The sequence below is a fragment of the Nerophis ophidion genome, linkage group LG02 (genome assembly GCF_033978795.1).
Source record: "Nerophis ophidion isolate RoL-2023_Sa linkage group LG02, RoL_Noph_v1.0, whole genome shotgun sequence".
Taxonomy (NCBI): Eukaryota; Metazoa; Chordata; class Actinopteri; order Syngnathiformes; family Syngnathidae; genus Nerophis; species Nerophis ophidion.
The window spans coordinates 77455315-77471600 of record NC_084612.1 but is presented as its reverse complement, the minus strand read 5'-3'; the positions used below and the strand labels follow the sequence as shown (position 1 = coordinate 77471600).

At 40.6% G+C, this 16286-nt stretch overlaps 1 protein-coding gene across 2 annotated transcripts; it reads left to right on the top strand.

Moving 5' to 3' along the window:
* The first annotated feature begins 2684 nt into the window (after positions 1 to 2684).
* On the top strand, positions 2685 to 15452 carry pnp4a (purine nucleoside phosphorylase 4a). 2 transcript variants are annotated; one of them, XM_061892021.1, is made up of 8 exons: positions 2685 to 2808; positions 9282 to 9445; positions 9514 to 9617; positions 11140 to 11315; positions 11380 to 11570; positions 14941 to 15020; positions 15092 to 15255; positions 15334 to 15452. In XM_061892021.1, the coding sequence occupies exons 1-7, from the start codon at positions 2786 to 2788 to the stop codon at positions 15236 to 15238; spliced, it is 885 nt and encodes a 294-aa protein (XP_061748005.1). In that variant the 5' UTR covers positions 2685 to 2785; the 3' UTR covers positions 15239 to 15255; positions 15334 to 15452. The 2 variants fall into 2 exon arrangements, with proteins under 2 accessions (XP_061748005.1, XP_061747998.1); XM_061892014.1 differs by having other exon boundaries at positions 15092 to 15452.
* The last annotated feature ends 834 nt before the right edge of the window (positions 15453 to 16286 follow it).

Genomic DNA, 16286 nt, shown 5'->3' with positions numbered 1-16286 from the left:
CCCCCTCCACAGTCAGCTTCAGAATAACATTGTTATTACAAAGACTAAGAGACCTATTATACTCTAGAAATGTTGGTCTTACCTAAAAATGCACACGTTTAGTTGTGTTCAGTGTTAAAAAAAATATTATATGTCTCTTACGGAAATACATTTTAAAATATTTGGCTTTTCGGCTCTCTCAGCCAAAAAGGTTTCCGACCCCTGCTGTAGTTGATATTATTCATTTGTGTTTGACTACTTTTGGATTGTTTTGTGTCATGTCCGTGTGTCCTCTCAATTACTCTCTTGATTGCTATTCTGAATGTTGCCATGACAGGTTCTGGAATTGGAATTGTATTATTATTGTATTGTGTATTATTGTGTTGGAGTGATTCATTTAAAATGAATTTGAAAAATACTATCAAAATAAAACATGAACATTGGAATTAAAGAGAAAACTGGTGTAATGTAACAATACAAAGTTGCATTATTGACGCTAATAATACAAAGCTGCCATGCGGGGAGTTTTTTACTTTAAAACTTTCAGTCATCCTCAAACTGTGGTTCGTGCACCACTAGTAGCACATGGGCTCCATCCAGTGGGCCACATTGGGACGAAGAAAAAAATTGACCAAGGGCCAAAAGCCGACTGCAAAGCAACTATATATATATATATATATATATATATATATATATATATATATATATATATATATATATAAAACGTATACATGTATACGTTAGGTCAGTAAAAAACAGAGAGGCTATTTCATCCCTACAAGCCTGTTTTGCAGGTTTCCCTGCTCTTCAGGAGATCTGAAGAGCAGTGAAATGCCCGACCAAAAAATACAGTCTTTTTTTTTGGTCTATTTTTTATTAAATCAACATAAAAAACACAAGATACACTTACAATTAGTGCACCAACGCAAAAAAAACTCCCTCCCCCATTCTTACTCATTCACACAGAAGGGTTGTTTCCTTCTGTTATTAATATTCTGGTTCCTACAATATATATCCATGCAGTCTGCACGGGAGACATACAGTACAGTCTGTGAAGCACACAGGATGTTGTGTACTGCTGGTCCATTAATAGTACAAACCTTCAACAGTTAATTGTACTCATTTTCATTGATTACTAGTTTATATGTAAGTGTTTTATATCTTCACCAGACCAGATTGTCAATGTAATGAGATTGTTTGAAGGGTTCTTAAAACCAGGTCCAGTCCAGATGATGTCCAGGTTGTCAGGCTTTCCCCTGACAGTTTGTCTATGTTTCAGTTTTTTCCTCTGCATTTGTCTTTGTTTCCTCTGTGTTTAGTATCTCCTGTCTTTAGTTCCTGTCAAGTGCTCTTATTTTGGTTCAGCTTCCTGTTTGTCTCCTTGTGTGCTGTTGTCACCTCATCTGCAGCTGATTGTCAACTGGCCACACCTGGAGTCAATCAGCCCGCTCCTATTTGTACCCACTTTGTCTTCCAGTCAGGGCTGGATCATTGTCGCTCCTGTCGTGTCAATGTCATTTTCTACTTGTCATTCCTACTGGTCGTGTGAATGCAGCGTAGCGGTAAGCTATATTTGGTAGATGTTTTGTGGCTTACTGTTTTTCGTTCCCTGCTTCCGATTTGTTTGTTCATAGCCCTTAGTTTGTTATATCCGCCCACGTGCGTGCTTTTTGTTTGTACCCTTTGTTTGTTCTAGTTGTAGTATTTTATATTAAAATCATGTTTGCTCACTCCATGCCTGCCTCCATCTCTGCATCTTGGGGTTCGTCAACAAATAACCTTGACACAGGTCGGGTTCAGCAACACACACCTTCATTTATATACACTCAAAATTAGGGAACACAATAACAGATTGCATATAATCTATAAACAAAATTACTTTTTCAAAATAAGCCTTTGAGGAAAATACAATGTGGAGAGGCGGAGTCGACGGTCCGCACTGGAGCCCGGCCCAAGATGGTGGCGAGGAGGCGGAGATGGCGAGCGAGCGGCGAGGCGGAGCGTACCGGGAGTGACGCCACAAGCGAGATCATGTGCGTGGATCGCGCACCTGGACACAATTAATGAATCCTCTCGCACTGTTAAAAGGGGCGGCAGCTGTGAACGTGGGTGAGAGTGGTGGAGAAACGAGGAAAGAACGAGAAGGAGACACGACAGAACAAACAGCGCATGCAACGAGGAAGAGAGCGAGAGCAAGAGGCAGACAGCTGAAAAGCCACACGGATGAGCGAGCAGTGAGAGCGCGGACGGCTGCAAAGCAACCTGCAAAAGACTTATTTACTTTGGAAAAATGAAGAAGTCTACACCTGCGAGCGAATGTCTGTACTTTGTGGTCCATGGAACCCGCACGACGGCTCGAGTCCTTCACATACACCTTTAATTAAATGGACTAAATCATGACTGTCAATGAACTGTCCTAAAATAACAGAAACCACGTCAAGCTTCATAAACAAACCAACCCGAAATACAGTTTTTTTTATATCAACATTAGTCCCGGCTTTTTAGGGTGACCTTAAATCACGTGGTTGTCTGCAAGGGCCGTGACGTAAAAACCAAGACCGCAATCTGAGGACACGAGAAAATGTTCTCCCACACAGACATTACGAAGGGAATCCACAACCCCGTCTTGTAGACGTCGCCTCCATTCATTGGCTGCTGCTACTGATGAATGGACGGCTTGTTGGCCAATCAGAGGCATGTGACCGCTCTATATGTAGTTGGGCTGTAGCAGCTTCACACACACTCTCTCACACACACACACACACACACACACACACAATCTCACACACACCAACAATCCTCCATCATGCACGGCAGAGAACAGATCAGGTAAGAGAAAAGATCATTTTCTATCACTTCATGTAACTTGGCATGTTTTACATCTTTGTACTTTAGACAACATTCCAGTCGGGGTAACTAAATCGACCTTTGACTTATTATGTTATTTGGTTCTGTTCCGGGGTCAAACCGTGGCCACCATACCAGCTTTAAAGAATTTGAAGTCACATCACATAAAATGTTTTTGCTTTGATTGCTAGCGACCGAGAGCCACATCGGCAAACAAAAAAGTTTGTACGAAAAGAATCTTGATGAGCCAAAAACCAAAGAAACAGGAAGTAGAAACCGTACAAAATAAAATCCACTCCACAGTCCTCGGGACAGCGGTATCCAAAGTCTGCAGCTCGTTGTTTAATTAATCCCAGCATTTCCCCCCAAAATTGGCCTGCATGAGAACATTAATTAGGGTCAAACCCAAAACAGATGACCATATTTCCTTGAATTGGCGCTAATTAATTTTAAACCTCTTCTCACTCCTGTGCTTATCAAAGGCATGCGGTAAAAGTAAGCATGCGCTAATTATTTTAAAACCTCTTCTTACTCCGGCACTTACAAAAGGCATGCAGTAAAAATTTGAGTGTGATGTAAGCTTGGACCTTAAATCCTACTGAATAGCTCTAAATCTTCTTCCCTTTATGTGATTTCAAATTGCCGCTATTGAAATCAGCCTCCTCCATATTGAAAATGATGACAGGGGAAGTGTCACTGGTGACATCATGAGTTTGACCAGGCAGTAATACTAAGCATGCTCTAATTATTTTGCGAAACGAGTTTAACCCAGCAGTAATTCAAGGCAGGCGCATACTATATGCCCTGCGGCAATTCAAGGAAATACGGTAGTTCAAATGTCGCAAGAAAAATTTTGTTGTGGTGAACATAATTACACAAATAAAACCCTCAAATTGGATATTCAAGAATAAGTTCCATACAAGTGCAGCTCGAATAAATTAAATTATTTGTTTGTCTCTTTCGGGATCGCTGGAACCTATCTCAGCTGCATTCGGGCATGTTCGAAATAAACTGAAACTGAACTGAACTGAACTGATATACTGCCAACTTGAGGACAACATGGGTAAATCAGGTCAATGGCCATGAATTCTAATGCCCATGGCACCGCATTTACCTGTATGACCCAATGCAAACAACCTTCCTAACCCATGGTACATAAAAAATGTAAACAACACGGAAACTCAACACACATGGTCACACATAACACAAGCTGCTCGCTGAACTTTGTGGATATTGTAAAAAAAAAAAATGTCCAATCACCTTAAACAATTTAAAATTACACCCATTTAACTTTATTATGTGATTAATTACTTTGTACTGTATGCATGTTAGAAATAAACTGAGAACGAACTGAACTGATATACCGCCAACTTGCGAACAACCTGGGTAAATCAGGTCAATGACCATGAATTGTACGTTCAAATACCCATGGCACAGCATTTACATGTTTGACCCAATCTAAACAACCTTCCTTACCCATGGTGCATCGAAAATGTAAGAAACACAGGAAGTCAACACACATGGTCACACGTAACACAACCTGCTCACTGAACTTTGTGGATATTATAAAAAAATGTCTAATCACCTTAAATAACTTAAAATTACACCCTTTTAACACTATTATGTGATGAATTACTTTGTATTGTATGCATGTTAGCAATAAACTGAGACCGAACAGAACTGATATACCGCCAACTTGAGAACAACATGGGTTAATCAGGTCAATGACCATGAATTGTATTGTCAGGTGCCCATGACACAGCATTTACCTGTATGGCCCAATACAAATAAACTTCCTTACCCATGGTACATAAAAAATGTAAACAACACGGAAAGTCAACACACATGGTCACACATAACACAACCTGCTTACTGAACTTTGTGGCTATCATAAAAATAATGTAAAATCACCTTAATAACTTAAAATAATACCTGTTTAATTCTATTATGTGATGAATTACTTTGTATTGTATGCCTGTTTGAAATAAACTGAGACCGAACTGAACTGATATACCGCCAACTTGAGAACAACCTGGGTAAATCAGGTCAATGACCATGAATTGTACCGTCAAATGCCCATGGCACAGCATTTACCTGTATGGCCCAATCCAAATAACCTTCCTTATCCATGGTGCATAAAAAATGCAACCAACACAGGAAGTCAACACATATTATAAAAACAAATGTCCAATCACCATAAATAATTTAAAAGTACACCCGTTTAAATCAAGTACAATGCATGATGGGTAAACTGCAAAACACTCTCTCCAAACGTCTCCATGCATCCTTTTATCTTAGTAATATTAGATACCACATATGAGTACAACGTTAGGTCTGGGAACCTCTTACATTGGAATAGATGCTGCTCTCTGGCTCCCTCCAGTGTCTGCAGCTGGGACACACCTGTTGGCAATTATTACACACGCCTTACAGTTAGCCCCTGGGGGGTCAGTGTGTGTGTGTGTGTGTGTGTGTGTGTGTGTGTGTGTGTGTGTGTGTGTGTGTGTGTGTGTGTGTGTGTGTGTGTGTACAGTATATATGTGTGTCTCCATGTTTGGCGCATTTTAGCCGCTTGATATTTTTGATTGATTACAAAACTTTGTCACGGAAGTAAACAAGGTAGGAGTTAAACTATAGTTTTAATACCCCATTATATTAATTATTAATTGCATATCAGTTATATTAATAAAATATGCACACACACACACACACACACACACGCACATTCTTGCATTTCTTACCTTCTTAAGACCTCCAAAAATGTAATTGTATTCAATAACTGTTGCAGTTTTACAAGAAATCCTTAAAATGTTGGCAATTTTATTAAAAGTCGTCATTTTACTCGATAAAAGTCACAATTTTATAAGATAACTAACATTTTGGAATTATTATCATAATAATCGGAAATTTTACTTGGCAAAAATGATGACAAGTCATAATTTTACTCAAAAATGTTTTACTTACGGTATAGCTCGCTTGGTAGAGTGGCCGTGCCAGCAACTTGAGGGTTGCAGGTTCGATTCCCGCTTCCGCCATCCTAGTCACTGCCGTTGTGTCCTTGGGCAAGACACTTTACCCACCTGCTCCCAGTGCCACCCACACTGGTTTAAATGTAACTTAGATATTGGGTTTCACTATGTAAAAGCGCTTTGAGTCACTAGAGAAAAGCGCTATATAAATATAATTCAATTCAATTAATTCAATTCAATTTTGTATGCACATTAAATCAACCAAAAATCCTGACTTTGGAGCAATGTTCACGGACTGTGGTATTTGGCTCTCTCTGCAACCCCAAAAAGGACAAGCGGTAAAAAATGGATGGATGCAATGGTTTCCGTATTGGGACCATGATTTCGGTTCTAACTTGTTCACACCTCCTTATATGGAAGCTACTTTTCCTTGTTGAAGTCTCAAAAAGGGTTGAAATACAACACACACACACACACACACACACACGCACACAGACACACACACACACGCACGCACGCACACACACACTCTTTCTTGTATTTGTTAACTTCTTGAGACCTCCAAAAAATGCCTACCTTTTTAGGACCAGCCTTTCTAGATATATAAAGATGTGTATTTACATCTATAATAATATATACATACTATGCAAATATAAAAAAGCTTGTTGTGAAAAATGAGTTGGAATATCACAGGAAAAAGGTCACAATCACAAGAAAAACATAGAATTTTGGCGGTTTCATAATAAAAGTCGTAATTTTACTCAATGCGAGTCAACATTCTACAAGAAAAACTGAACATTTGTGCAATATTATAATAAAAGTTGGAATTCTATTCAATAACAATTTTTACGAGAAAACCTTAAAATGTTGGCAATTCTATTAAAAGTCGTAATTTTACTCGATAAAAGTCACAATTTTATAAGATAACTAAAATGTTGGCGGTATTATCATAATAATCGGAAATTTTACTTGGCAAAAATTATGACAAGTCATAATTTTACTCAAAAATGTTGACTTTTGTATGCACATTAAATCAACAAAAAATCCTGACTTTGGAGCAATGTTCACGGACTGTGGTATTTGACTCTTTATTAAATGCAATGGTTTTCCGTATTGGGACCATGAATTCGGTCATAACTTGTTCTTCATATGGAAGGTACTTTTCCTTGTTGATGTCTAAAGAAGGGTAGAAATACAACACACACACACACACACACACACACACACACACACACATATATATTTATTGTTACTTTACATGCAATCTGCCTTTAGTTAAATGTCTTTAGCCCAAAGTGGCCCCCAAGTAGAAAGGTTTAGACCCCTCTGCCCTTAAATTGGCAGAAATGAGGTCTACAGAGTCGCTTTTTGAACTTTTTGAACCTCATAAATTGTTTGAACTTTTTAACCCTACAACTACACAATATTTGTGTTGCTTATTCCTGCTCTCACAGGTGGTCAAGGAACATGTATATTTACAAACTCCATCGCTTTATAACAACATATTTCCTCGCTGGCGTCAGGAGGAGCCCCGGGAAATATAACATTTATCACATGACAACACGCCATGTTAGCGCAGTTTACGTTCGTCGCCATTCGAGCCGCATTCACACTTGAGCCTGCTGACATTTATCAAGGCGTTTAAAACCATTTTAGTTCCGTCTCATGCCACCAAACAGTGAAGATTAGCATGGAGCAAAGAAATTTGCAAAAAAGCTAGCATAAAACGTTAGCATGCTAGCTAACATGCTAACAAAAAAAGTTGCTCGCCTCTTTCCGATGACCATCCAGCCAAAAGCAAACATTGGACGTAAAAACTTTATAGCCAGGGTTAGGGTAGACAAGTGTGTGAACAAAATGAGACGTTAAGCACCGAGCTAACGTAAAAAAATGGCTGAGCTACAAGAGGAGGTAAATGTGTCTTTTTGGTGTTTGTCTCAGAGCAATCGTCCATTAAAAGTGTATGTTCTTATCAAATTGGACCATTTTTTTATTTATTTGTGAATAGCGCCACCGTGGTAACACGAAATGTTCCCAACTTAAAGTACTCCCATCGGAGCGAACAAGACCTTTCCGACGGTGTAACATATGTGGGGGTTCCTTTGCCGCTTTGTCTCGTATTAAAGGCCTACTGAAATGAGATGTTCTTATTCAAACGGGGATAGCAGCTCCATTCTATGTGTCATACTTCATCATTTTGCAATATTGCCATATTTTTGCTGAAAGGATTTAGTAGAGAACATCCACGATAAAGTTTGCAACTTTTGGTCGCTAATAAAAAAGCCTTGCCTGTACCGGAAGTAGCAGACGATGTGCGCGTGATGTCACAGGTTGTGGAGCTCCTCACATCTGAACATTGTTTACAATCATGGCCACCAGCAGCGAGAGCGATTCGGACCGAGAAAGCGACAATTTCCCCATTATTTTGAGCGAGAATGAAAGATTCGTGGATGAGGAAAGTGGGAGTGCAGGACCAGAAAAAAATAAAATAAATCATGGCAGTGGGAGTGATTCAGATGTTATTAGACACATTTTCTAGGATAATTCTGGAAAATCCCTTATCTGCTTATTGTGTTACTAGTGTTTTAGTGAGATTATATGGTACCTGAAAGTCGGAGGGGTGTGGTGACCGCCAGTGTCTCTGAGGGAAGCCACGTTTCTCGACAAGGCAAAGCGAAGGCAGCCGCAGGGGCCGGGCTGAGCTTTTTTTTCCACCTCCTCCACGGTGGAAGCATCCCATGTTCGGGGGCGACCGGTCAGAGGAGGCAAGAGAGTCTGCAGCTGCCTCTTTGACAGGTGCACGAGGAACGACGCAAGCTATCCGCTCATGTCTACGGTAAGAGCCGACTTATCACCCCAATTTTCTCGCCGAAACCTTCCGGTTGACATGTGGTATGGAACCATGTTCGCTTGACCGCTCTGTTCCATAGTAAAGCTTCACCGACATCTTTCGGGAATGTAAACAAGGAAACACCGGCTGTGTTTGTGTTGCTAAAGGCAGCTGCAATACACCACTTCCCACCTACATCTTTCTTCTTTGACGTCTCCATTATTCATTGAAGAAATTGCAGAAGGTTCAGCAACACATATGTCCAGAATACTGTGGAATTATGCGATTATTTAAAGCTGGGATTGGGGCTGAAACAACATGTCCGCTACAATCCGTGACGTCACAAGCACACGTCATCATAGTGCGACGTTTTCAACAGGATACTTTGTGCGAAATTTAAAATTAAACTAAAAAGGCCGTATTGGCATGTGTTGCAATATTAATATTTCATGATTGATATATAAACTATCAGACTGCGTGGTCGCTAGTAGTGGCTTTCAGTAGGACTTTAATGGTAAGAGAAATGTGTGGAACTATAATACTAAAAGTTGATAGCATTTGTATTATGTAGGGGAAGTTCACTATGCCGCCCCCTAGTGGTCAGAAAATATCCCATCGCACATGTAAGTTTTATCCTGTGTTACTCTCCACGACAGTCACGATGAATACCAGAAGTCGGCCGATTGGCTGATGTCCCAGACCAAGCACCGCCCCCTGGTGGCCATCATCTGCGGCTCTGGCCTGGGCGTGCTGGCCGACGCCCTCAAGTGCCAGGACTCCTTCGCCTATGCGGACATCCCGGGCTTCCCGCAGAGCACAGGTACCCACCCAGCAGACAAAAGGAACCCCGGCGTGGGCTTGACGGCGTGCTCCTTTGTGGTGTGGCAGTGCAAGGTCACGCGGGGCGGCTGGTGTTCGGGGAGCTGAAGGGGAAGACGTGCGTGTGCATGCAGGGTCGCTTCCACATGTATGAAGGACACTCACTCTGCAAGGTGACACGCTACAGCAGGGCTTCTCAACCTTTATCACCTTTATACATATATATTGTATATAAATGGGTTGTACTTGTATAGCGCTTTTCTACCTTCAAGGTACTCAAAGCGCTTTGACACTACTTCCACATTTACCCATTCACACACACATTCACACACTGATGGAGGGAGCTGCCATGCAAGGCGCCAACCAGCACCCATCAGGAGCAAGGGTGAAGTGTCTTGCTCAGGACACAACGGACGTGACGAGGTTGGTACTAGGTGGGGATTGAACCAGGGACCCTCAGGTTGCGCACGGCCACTCTCCCACTGCGCCACGCTATATATATATATATATATATATATATATATATATATATATATATATATATATATATATATATATCCCCTATATATATCCCCCTTATATATTCCCTCCATCAGTGTGTGAATGTGTGTGTGAATGGGTATATATATATATATATATATATATATATATATATATATATATATATATATATATATATGCATTTATGTATGTATACAGTATATATGTACATAAATATAAGTATGTAAAAAAAAAAGTTTCATTAAATAAATATATAAATGCATATATATTTATATATACAGTAAAAATATATATACCGGTATATGTAAAAAACAAAACAAATTAAAATAAATATTCAAAAAATGATAATGAATAAATAAATAAATAAAACATTAAATATAAAAGTATATATATATATATATATATATATATATATATATATATATATATATATATATAGTACTTTATTTATTCCTTTAGGAGAGTTCCTTCAGGAAAATTAAAATTTTCAGCACAATATATACAGTGTATATATATATATATATATATATATATATATATATATATATATATATATATATATATATATATATATATATATATATATATATATATATATATATATATATATATATATATATATATATATATATACATATACATATATATAAGGGACGGCGTGGCGCAGTGGGAGAGTGGCCATGCGCAACCCGAGGGTCCCTGGTTCAAATCCCACCTAGTACCAACCTCGTCACGTCCGTTGTGTCCTAAGCAAGACACTTCACCCTTGCTCCTGATGGGTGCTGGTTAGCGCCTTGCATAGCAGCTCCCTCCATCAGTGTGTGAATGTGTGTGTGAATGGGTAAATGTGGAAGTAGTGTCAAAGCGCTTTGAGTACCTTGAAGGTAGAAAAGCGCTATACAAGTACAACCCATTTATTTATTTGAAAATGTGCCGCTTGTTGACATTCATGGTTGTTTTCATTCTAGTCGTTAGCTCCATGCTATTTTGTTAAAATAATGAATATTTTGATATTTATTTAATTGTTTTGCTCAGCCACACGCTTCTCCTGTGTTGCTGTACAGTAAGTTGCACTTTTGGTTCTATGGCTATCGTCACACTTTTTTCTTCACATGGTATCTGAGCATCATGATTGATTGCAACGCCATCGTCGCCATGACGACACCCTTGACCTGTCGCCATCGTGTCCTTCAGACCACCTTTCCAGTGCGAGTCTTCAAGCTGCTGGGCGTGGAGACTTTGATCGTGACCAACGCCGCCGGCTCCTTGGCCGACGACCTGCGTCCCGGCGACCTCATGGTCATCAAGGACCACGTCAACTTCCCGGGTCTGGTGGGCCTGAACCCGCTGTGCGGACCCAACGATGACAAGTGAGGCACACGCTCAGTGGATCTGCAAGGGTGTTTGTTTCACGCTGACACCCGTCTTTCTCAGATTCGGGCCGCGCTTCCCGGCCATGTCAGGCTGCTACGACAAAGGCCTGCGTTGCCTAGCGATGGAGATCGCAAAGGAGATGGGCGTGGCCGGCCTCATGCAGGAGGGCGTGTACGCGATGGTGGGCGGACCCACTTTTGAGACCATCGCCGAGGCCAGACTGTTGCATCGACTGGGCGTGGACGCTGTCGGTAAGGCTTAGATGAAGTCACAGCAGCGCCCCTAGAGGCCAGTTTTGTTCACTGCAACATGTATTTGAAGACGGTAGGAAGTGAAGTGAATTTATATTTATATAGCGCTTTTCTCAAGTGACTCAAAGCGCTTTACATAGTGAAGTACTGCACGGTGGTGCAGTGGTTTGTAAGTCAGCATCATAGTCTGTAGTCTAGAATCTTCAGTGCACCCGCACTTTTTACACTTTTTGTTATCTTTCAGCTTTATTTCAAAATGGAATAAATTCATTTTTTTTACCTCAAAATTCTACAAACATTACACCAAAAATGCAGACATGTCCAAAGTGTGGCCCGGGGGCCATTTGCGGCCCTAAGGTCTTTTTTTAGGGGCCCCACGGCACATTTAAAAAATACATTGAACAAAAAGCGCTTTGAGTACCTTGAAGGTAGAAAAGCGCTATACAAGTACAACCCATTTATCATTTATTATTTATTAAAAAATAAAAAGTGGTATAAAAGAGAAAACAGGTGAAATGTAACAAGAACATGTTGCAATGTTTACTCTAATAACACAAAGCTGCCATGCAGGCTGTTTCTTTCTTTAAAAAAAATAAAAAATAAAAGAATCAAAATCAATTATGAAATATTGACCAATTCAAGGCTCCAATTACGTCACATTAAATATTCCACTTTGAGATATTTTGGGGGGCAAATGTTGCATATTTTGTGTTTGCCATATAAAAAACTGAGCTGATTTTTTTCAAAGAAGGGCCTAAAACAAACAAACAAAAAACATAAACTACAAAAAAAAATTATAATTGACGAATAAATCTGACGTTAATCTCGAGACCATTGTGTTAAAAGAAAACAGTAAAAAAAAAAAAAAAAAAAAATTTTTAACACTTTAATGAGTAGGACCCCTTTAGATCAGTGTGTTTTGTTTTTAAGTGTCATTGCACAAAAAATAATAATGAATTAAAATCAATGGTGTTATGAGTAGTTGACCTTTTTGCGTCTCCAATTATTATATAATCTCAAATATTCTACTTAAAAATTTTATTGGGTGAAAATATTGCATATTTTGTGTTTTTTTTCCTTGAAAAAACACGTTTTTCTTTGACGAAAAGAGCATAAAACTTAAATCTTTAAAAACGTCAAATTGACAGATAGACCTAATGTTGATCTAAAAATGTAAAACTTGAATAATAATAGAAATGAATAATGACACATTTTTAACATATTTTTTACCAAAACCCTTTGGGGTCCCCGGGATCAAGCCTGAGTGGAGGCCTAAATGTATATTTTTTATACATATATTGTATTGCTTTTCAAAATAAATGGCCCCCGCTTGCTTTGATTTTTCAGTGTACGGCCCTCAGTGGAAAAAGTTTGGACACCCCTGCCATAATGACAATGTGAATTTTTTTAAATGCAAATTTACTGTAAATAAAAAAAGTAACAAATCACATGTACATAAGTATTCACAGTCTTTGCCATGTTGCTCAAAAGTGAGCTAAGGTGCGTCCTGTTTCAACGGATCATCCTTAATTGGAGTCCACCTGTGGTCAATTCCGTTGGTCGGACATGATTTGGAAAGGCGCATATAAAAGTCCCACTCTTGACAGTGCATGGCAGAGCACAAACCAAAAAGGAATTGTCTGTAGACCTCTGAGAGAAAGGTACAGAAAAATGTCACGAAAGCCATTTCTTAGTAAACAGTTCACCAAAATGCACCTGAAAGACTCTCAGACCATGAGAAACTAAATTCTCTGGTCTGATGAGGAAAAGATTGAAGTTTGTGGTGTTGTTTGGAGGAAACCAGGCACCTTTCATTACCAGGCCGATACCATCCCTACAGTGGTGGCAGCATCATGGTGTGGAGGTGGTTTTTAGAGGCAGGAACTGGGAGACTAGTAGATGGAAAGATGAATGCAGCAATGTGCAGAGACATCCTGGAAAGAAAACCAACGCTTCCGTCCAACCTAATGGAGCTAGAGAGGAATGGGCGAAACTGCCCAAAAATAGGTGTGCCAAGCTTATGGCATCGTATTCAAAAAGACTTCAGGCTGTAATTTCTACCAACAAAGTATTAAGTTTGTACTGGTAATAGATTCAAAAAAGTGCTTTAAAAGAACCAAAAGGCTTTTACATTGTCATTACGGTGTTACGGTACAGGGGAAGAAGACGCACAGACAGCAGGGACGTCGTTTTAGCTCAATTTATATTATAAAAAAGAGAAATGAGGTGTGTAATTAACCTGAACTATGTGTTGTGTGCGACTATGTGTGGAAATTAACCGAGGAGTGTCAACAGGAATGTTGAGCGAGAGGCGAAAGTCCAAGAGGGGCAAGACAGGCTCAGGGGTCCGTGAGCTGGTGTGAGGTCAAGGGCAGGAGAGAGGTGTCAAAGGTCCGTGGCCGGACGGGAGGTGGAGATCTAAAAGGCAGCCAGAGAACCAGAGGGAATGCAGGGGAGACGAGACACACAGCTCGTGACACGAGAACAGATGAATGCTGCTGGATAACGACAAGGAAACACGAGACAAATGGACACGGAGGGGGAGAAACACAGAGAGAGAGAGAGTGTGTGTGCATAGAGCTTGATATGACGACTTATTGTGCGGGAACAGGTCGCTATGTTCTGGCCTAGGAAGCTCATCAGTGACCGGTGTGCTGATTGCAGATGGAAAGCAGCTGCCTGCACAGATGAAGGCGCACTACGGTGCGTCCGGGCCGTGACATTTGGGGTATTGTGTGCAGAATTTTGAGGACAAAAATAAGGCATAGGAAAATGTGTAAAAAGTGAAGCACTGTGAATACTTTCCTGTACACCGGAGCATCTCTGTGTGGCTTTTCTGTCACGTAGAGTTGGTGACGAACCCCAAGATGCAGAGAAGGCGGCAGGCATTGTGCAGGAAAACATTATTTAATTTTTGAAAATGAAAAAACACAAACCAGGAACTAGGAACAGCTAAACTGGAAAAAGGGAAACAAGATCCAGCAAACAGGAACTAGCAACAAAAAGACTACAAGCTGCAAACAGCTACAGGTTCTACGAAAAGTACTAATGACAATAATCCAGCGCAGAGTGGTGGACAAAGCAGGTCTAAATAGTATCAGGCTGATTGACACCAGGTGTGGCCAGGTGCCAATCAGCCACAGCTGAGGGGACACAGCACTCAGAGAAACAAGCAGGAAATAAAGACAAAATAAAAGCGCTGACAGGAAACAAAGACAAATGCAGAGGAAAAACTAAAACGTAGCCAAAAAACCTGCATACATCGGGGAGTCGATAGTCCACAGGTGAGCATGGCTTGTAATCCATAAAAGACCAACAAAGGTGAACCCCGCCTCTTACCCAAAGTCAACCGCCCGTCTCCTGTTCCCAGGAATGAGCACAGCGCCCGAGGTTGTCACGGCGACACACTGCGGCCTGCGAGTCTTCGGCCTCTCTCTCATCACCAACAAGGTAAATAAATGCACCAAGCGACCAGGAGTTGGCGTGTGGCGCTTGACCGAGAGTGGGCGTGTTTGCGTCAGGTGGTGAAAAGCTACGAGGACACGGACAGAGTGGACCACCAGGGGGTCCTGGAGGTGGGTCGGATGCGCTCGCAGACGCTGCAGCACTTTGTGAGCCAGCTGGTCTCCAGGATGGACGTCAACAACAACGGCAGGAATGTTCTCTGAGAGGAGTTCCCTTTTCTGTGTGTACAGCTGCATTATTTTAACGCTAACTTTATTATATAAATATATATATAAAACGAAAACCTTTGCAATTTGAGACATACTGCATGCTGATGTGGAAAAATATTTATATAATGGAGATGCTGAATAAGAGTGTAAGGATTAACCCCTGATGTACAGTATTTGTTATTGTAGACATAAATGTGGTTTCAATCAATCAATCAATGTTTATTTATATAGCCCCAAATCACAAATGTCTCAAAGGACTGCTCAAATCATTACGACTACAACATCCTCGGAAGAACCCACAAAAGGGCAAGGAAAACTCACACCCAGTGGGCAGGGAGAATTCACATCCAGTGGGACGCCAGTGACAATGCTGACTATGAGAAACCTTGGAGAGGACCTCAGATGTGGGCAACCACCCCCATCTAGGGGACCGAAAGCAATGGATGTGGAGCGGGTCTAACATGATACTGTGAAAGTTCAATCCATAGTGGCTCCAACACAGCCGCGAGAGTTCAGTTCAAAGCGGATCCAAGACAGCAGCGAGAGTCCCGTCCACAGGAAACCATCTCAAGCGGAGGCGGATCAGCAGCTTAGAGATGTCCCCAACCGATACACAGGCGAGCGGTCCATCCTGGGTCCCGACTCTGGAAAGCCAATACTTCATCCATGGTCATCGGACCGGACCCCCTCCACTAGGGAGGGGGGGACATAGGAGAAAAAAGAAAAGAAGCGGCAGATCAACTGGTCTAAAAAGGAGGTCTATTTAAAGGCTAGAGTATACAGATGAGTTTTAAGGTGAGACTTAAATGCTTCTACTGAGGTAGCATCTCAATTTGTGGTTGAATATGACCAAACATTTTGTACGTGGTATGATAATATAATAGACATACAAACCCTGTTTCCATATGAGTTGGGAAATTGTGTTAGATGTAAATATAAACAGAATACAATGATTTGCAAATCCTTTTCAAGCCATATTCAGTTGAATATGCTACAAAGACAACATATTTGATGTTCAAACTGATAAAGTTTTGTTTTTTTT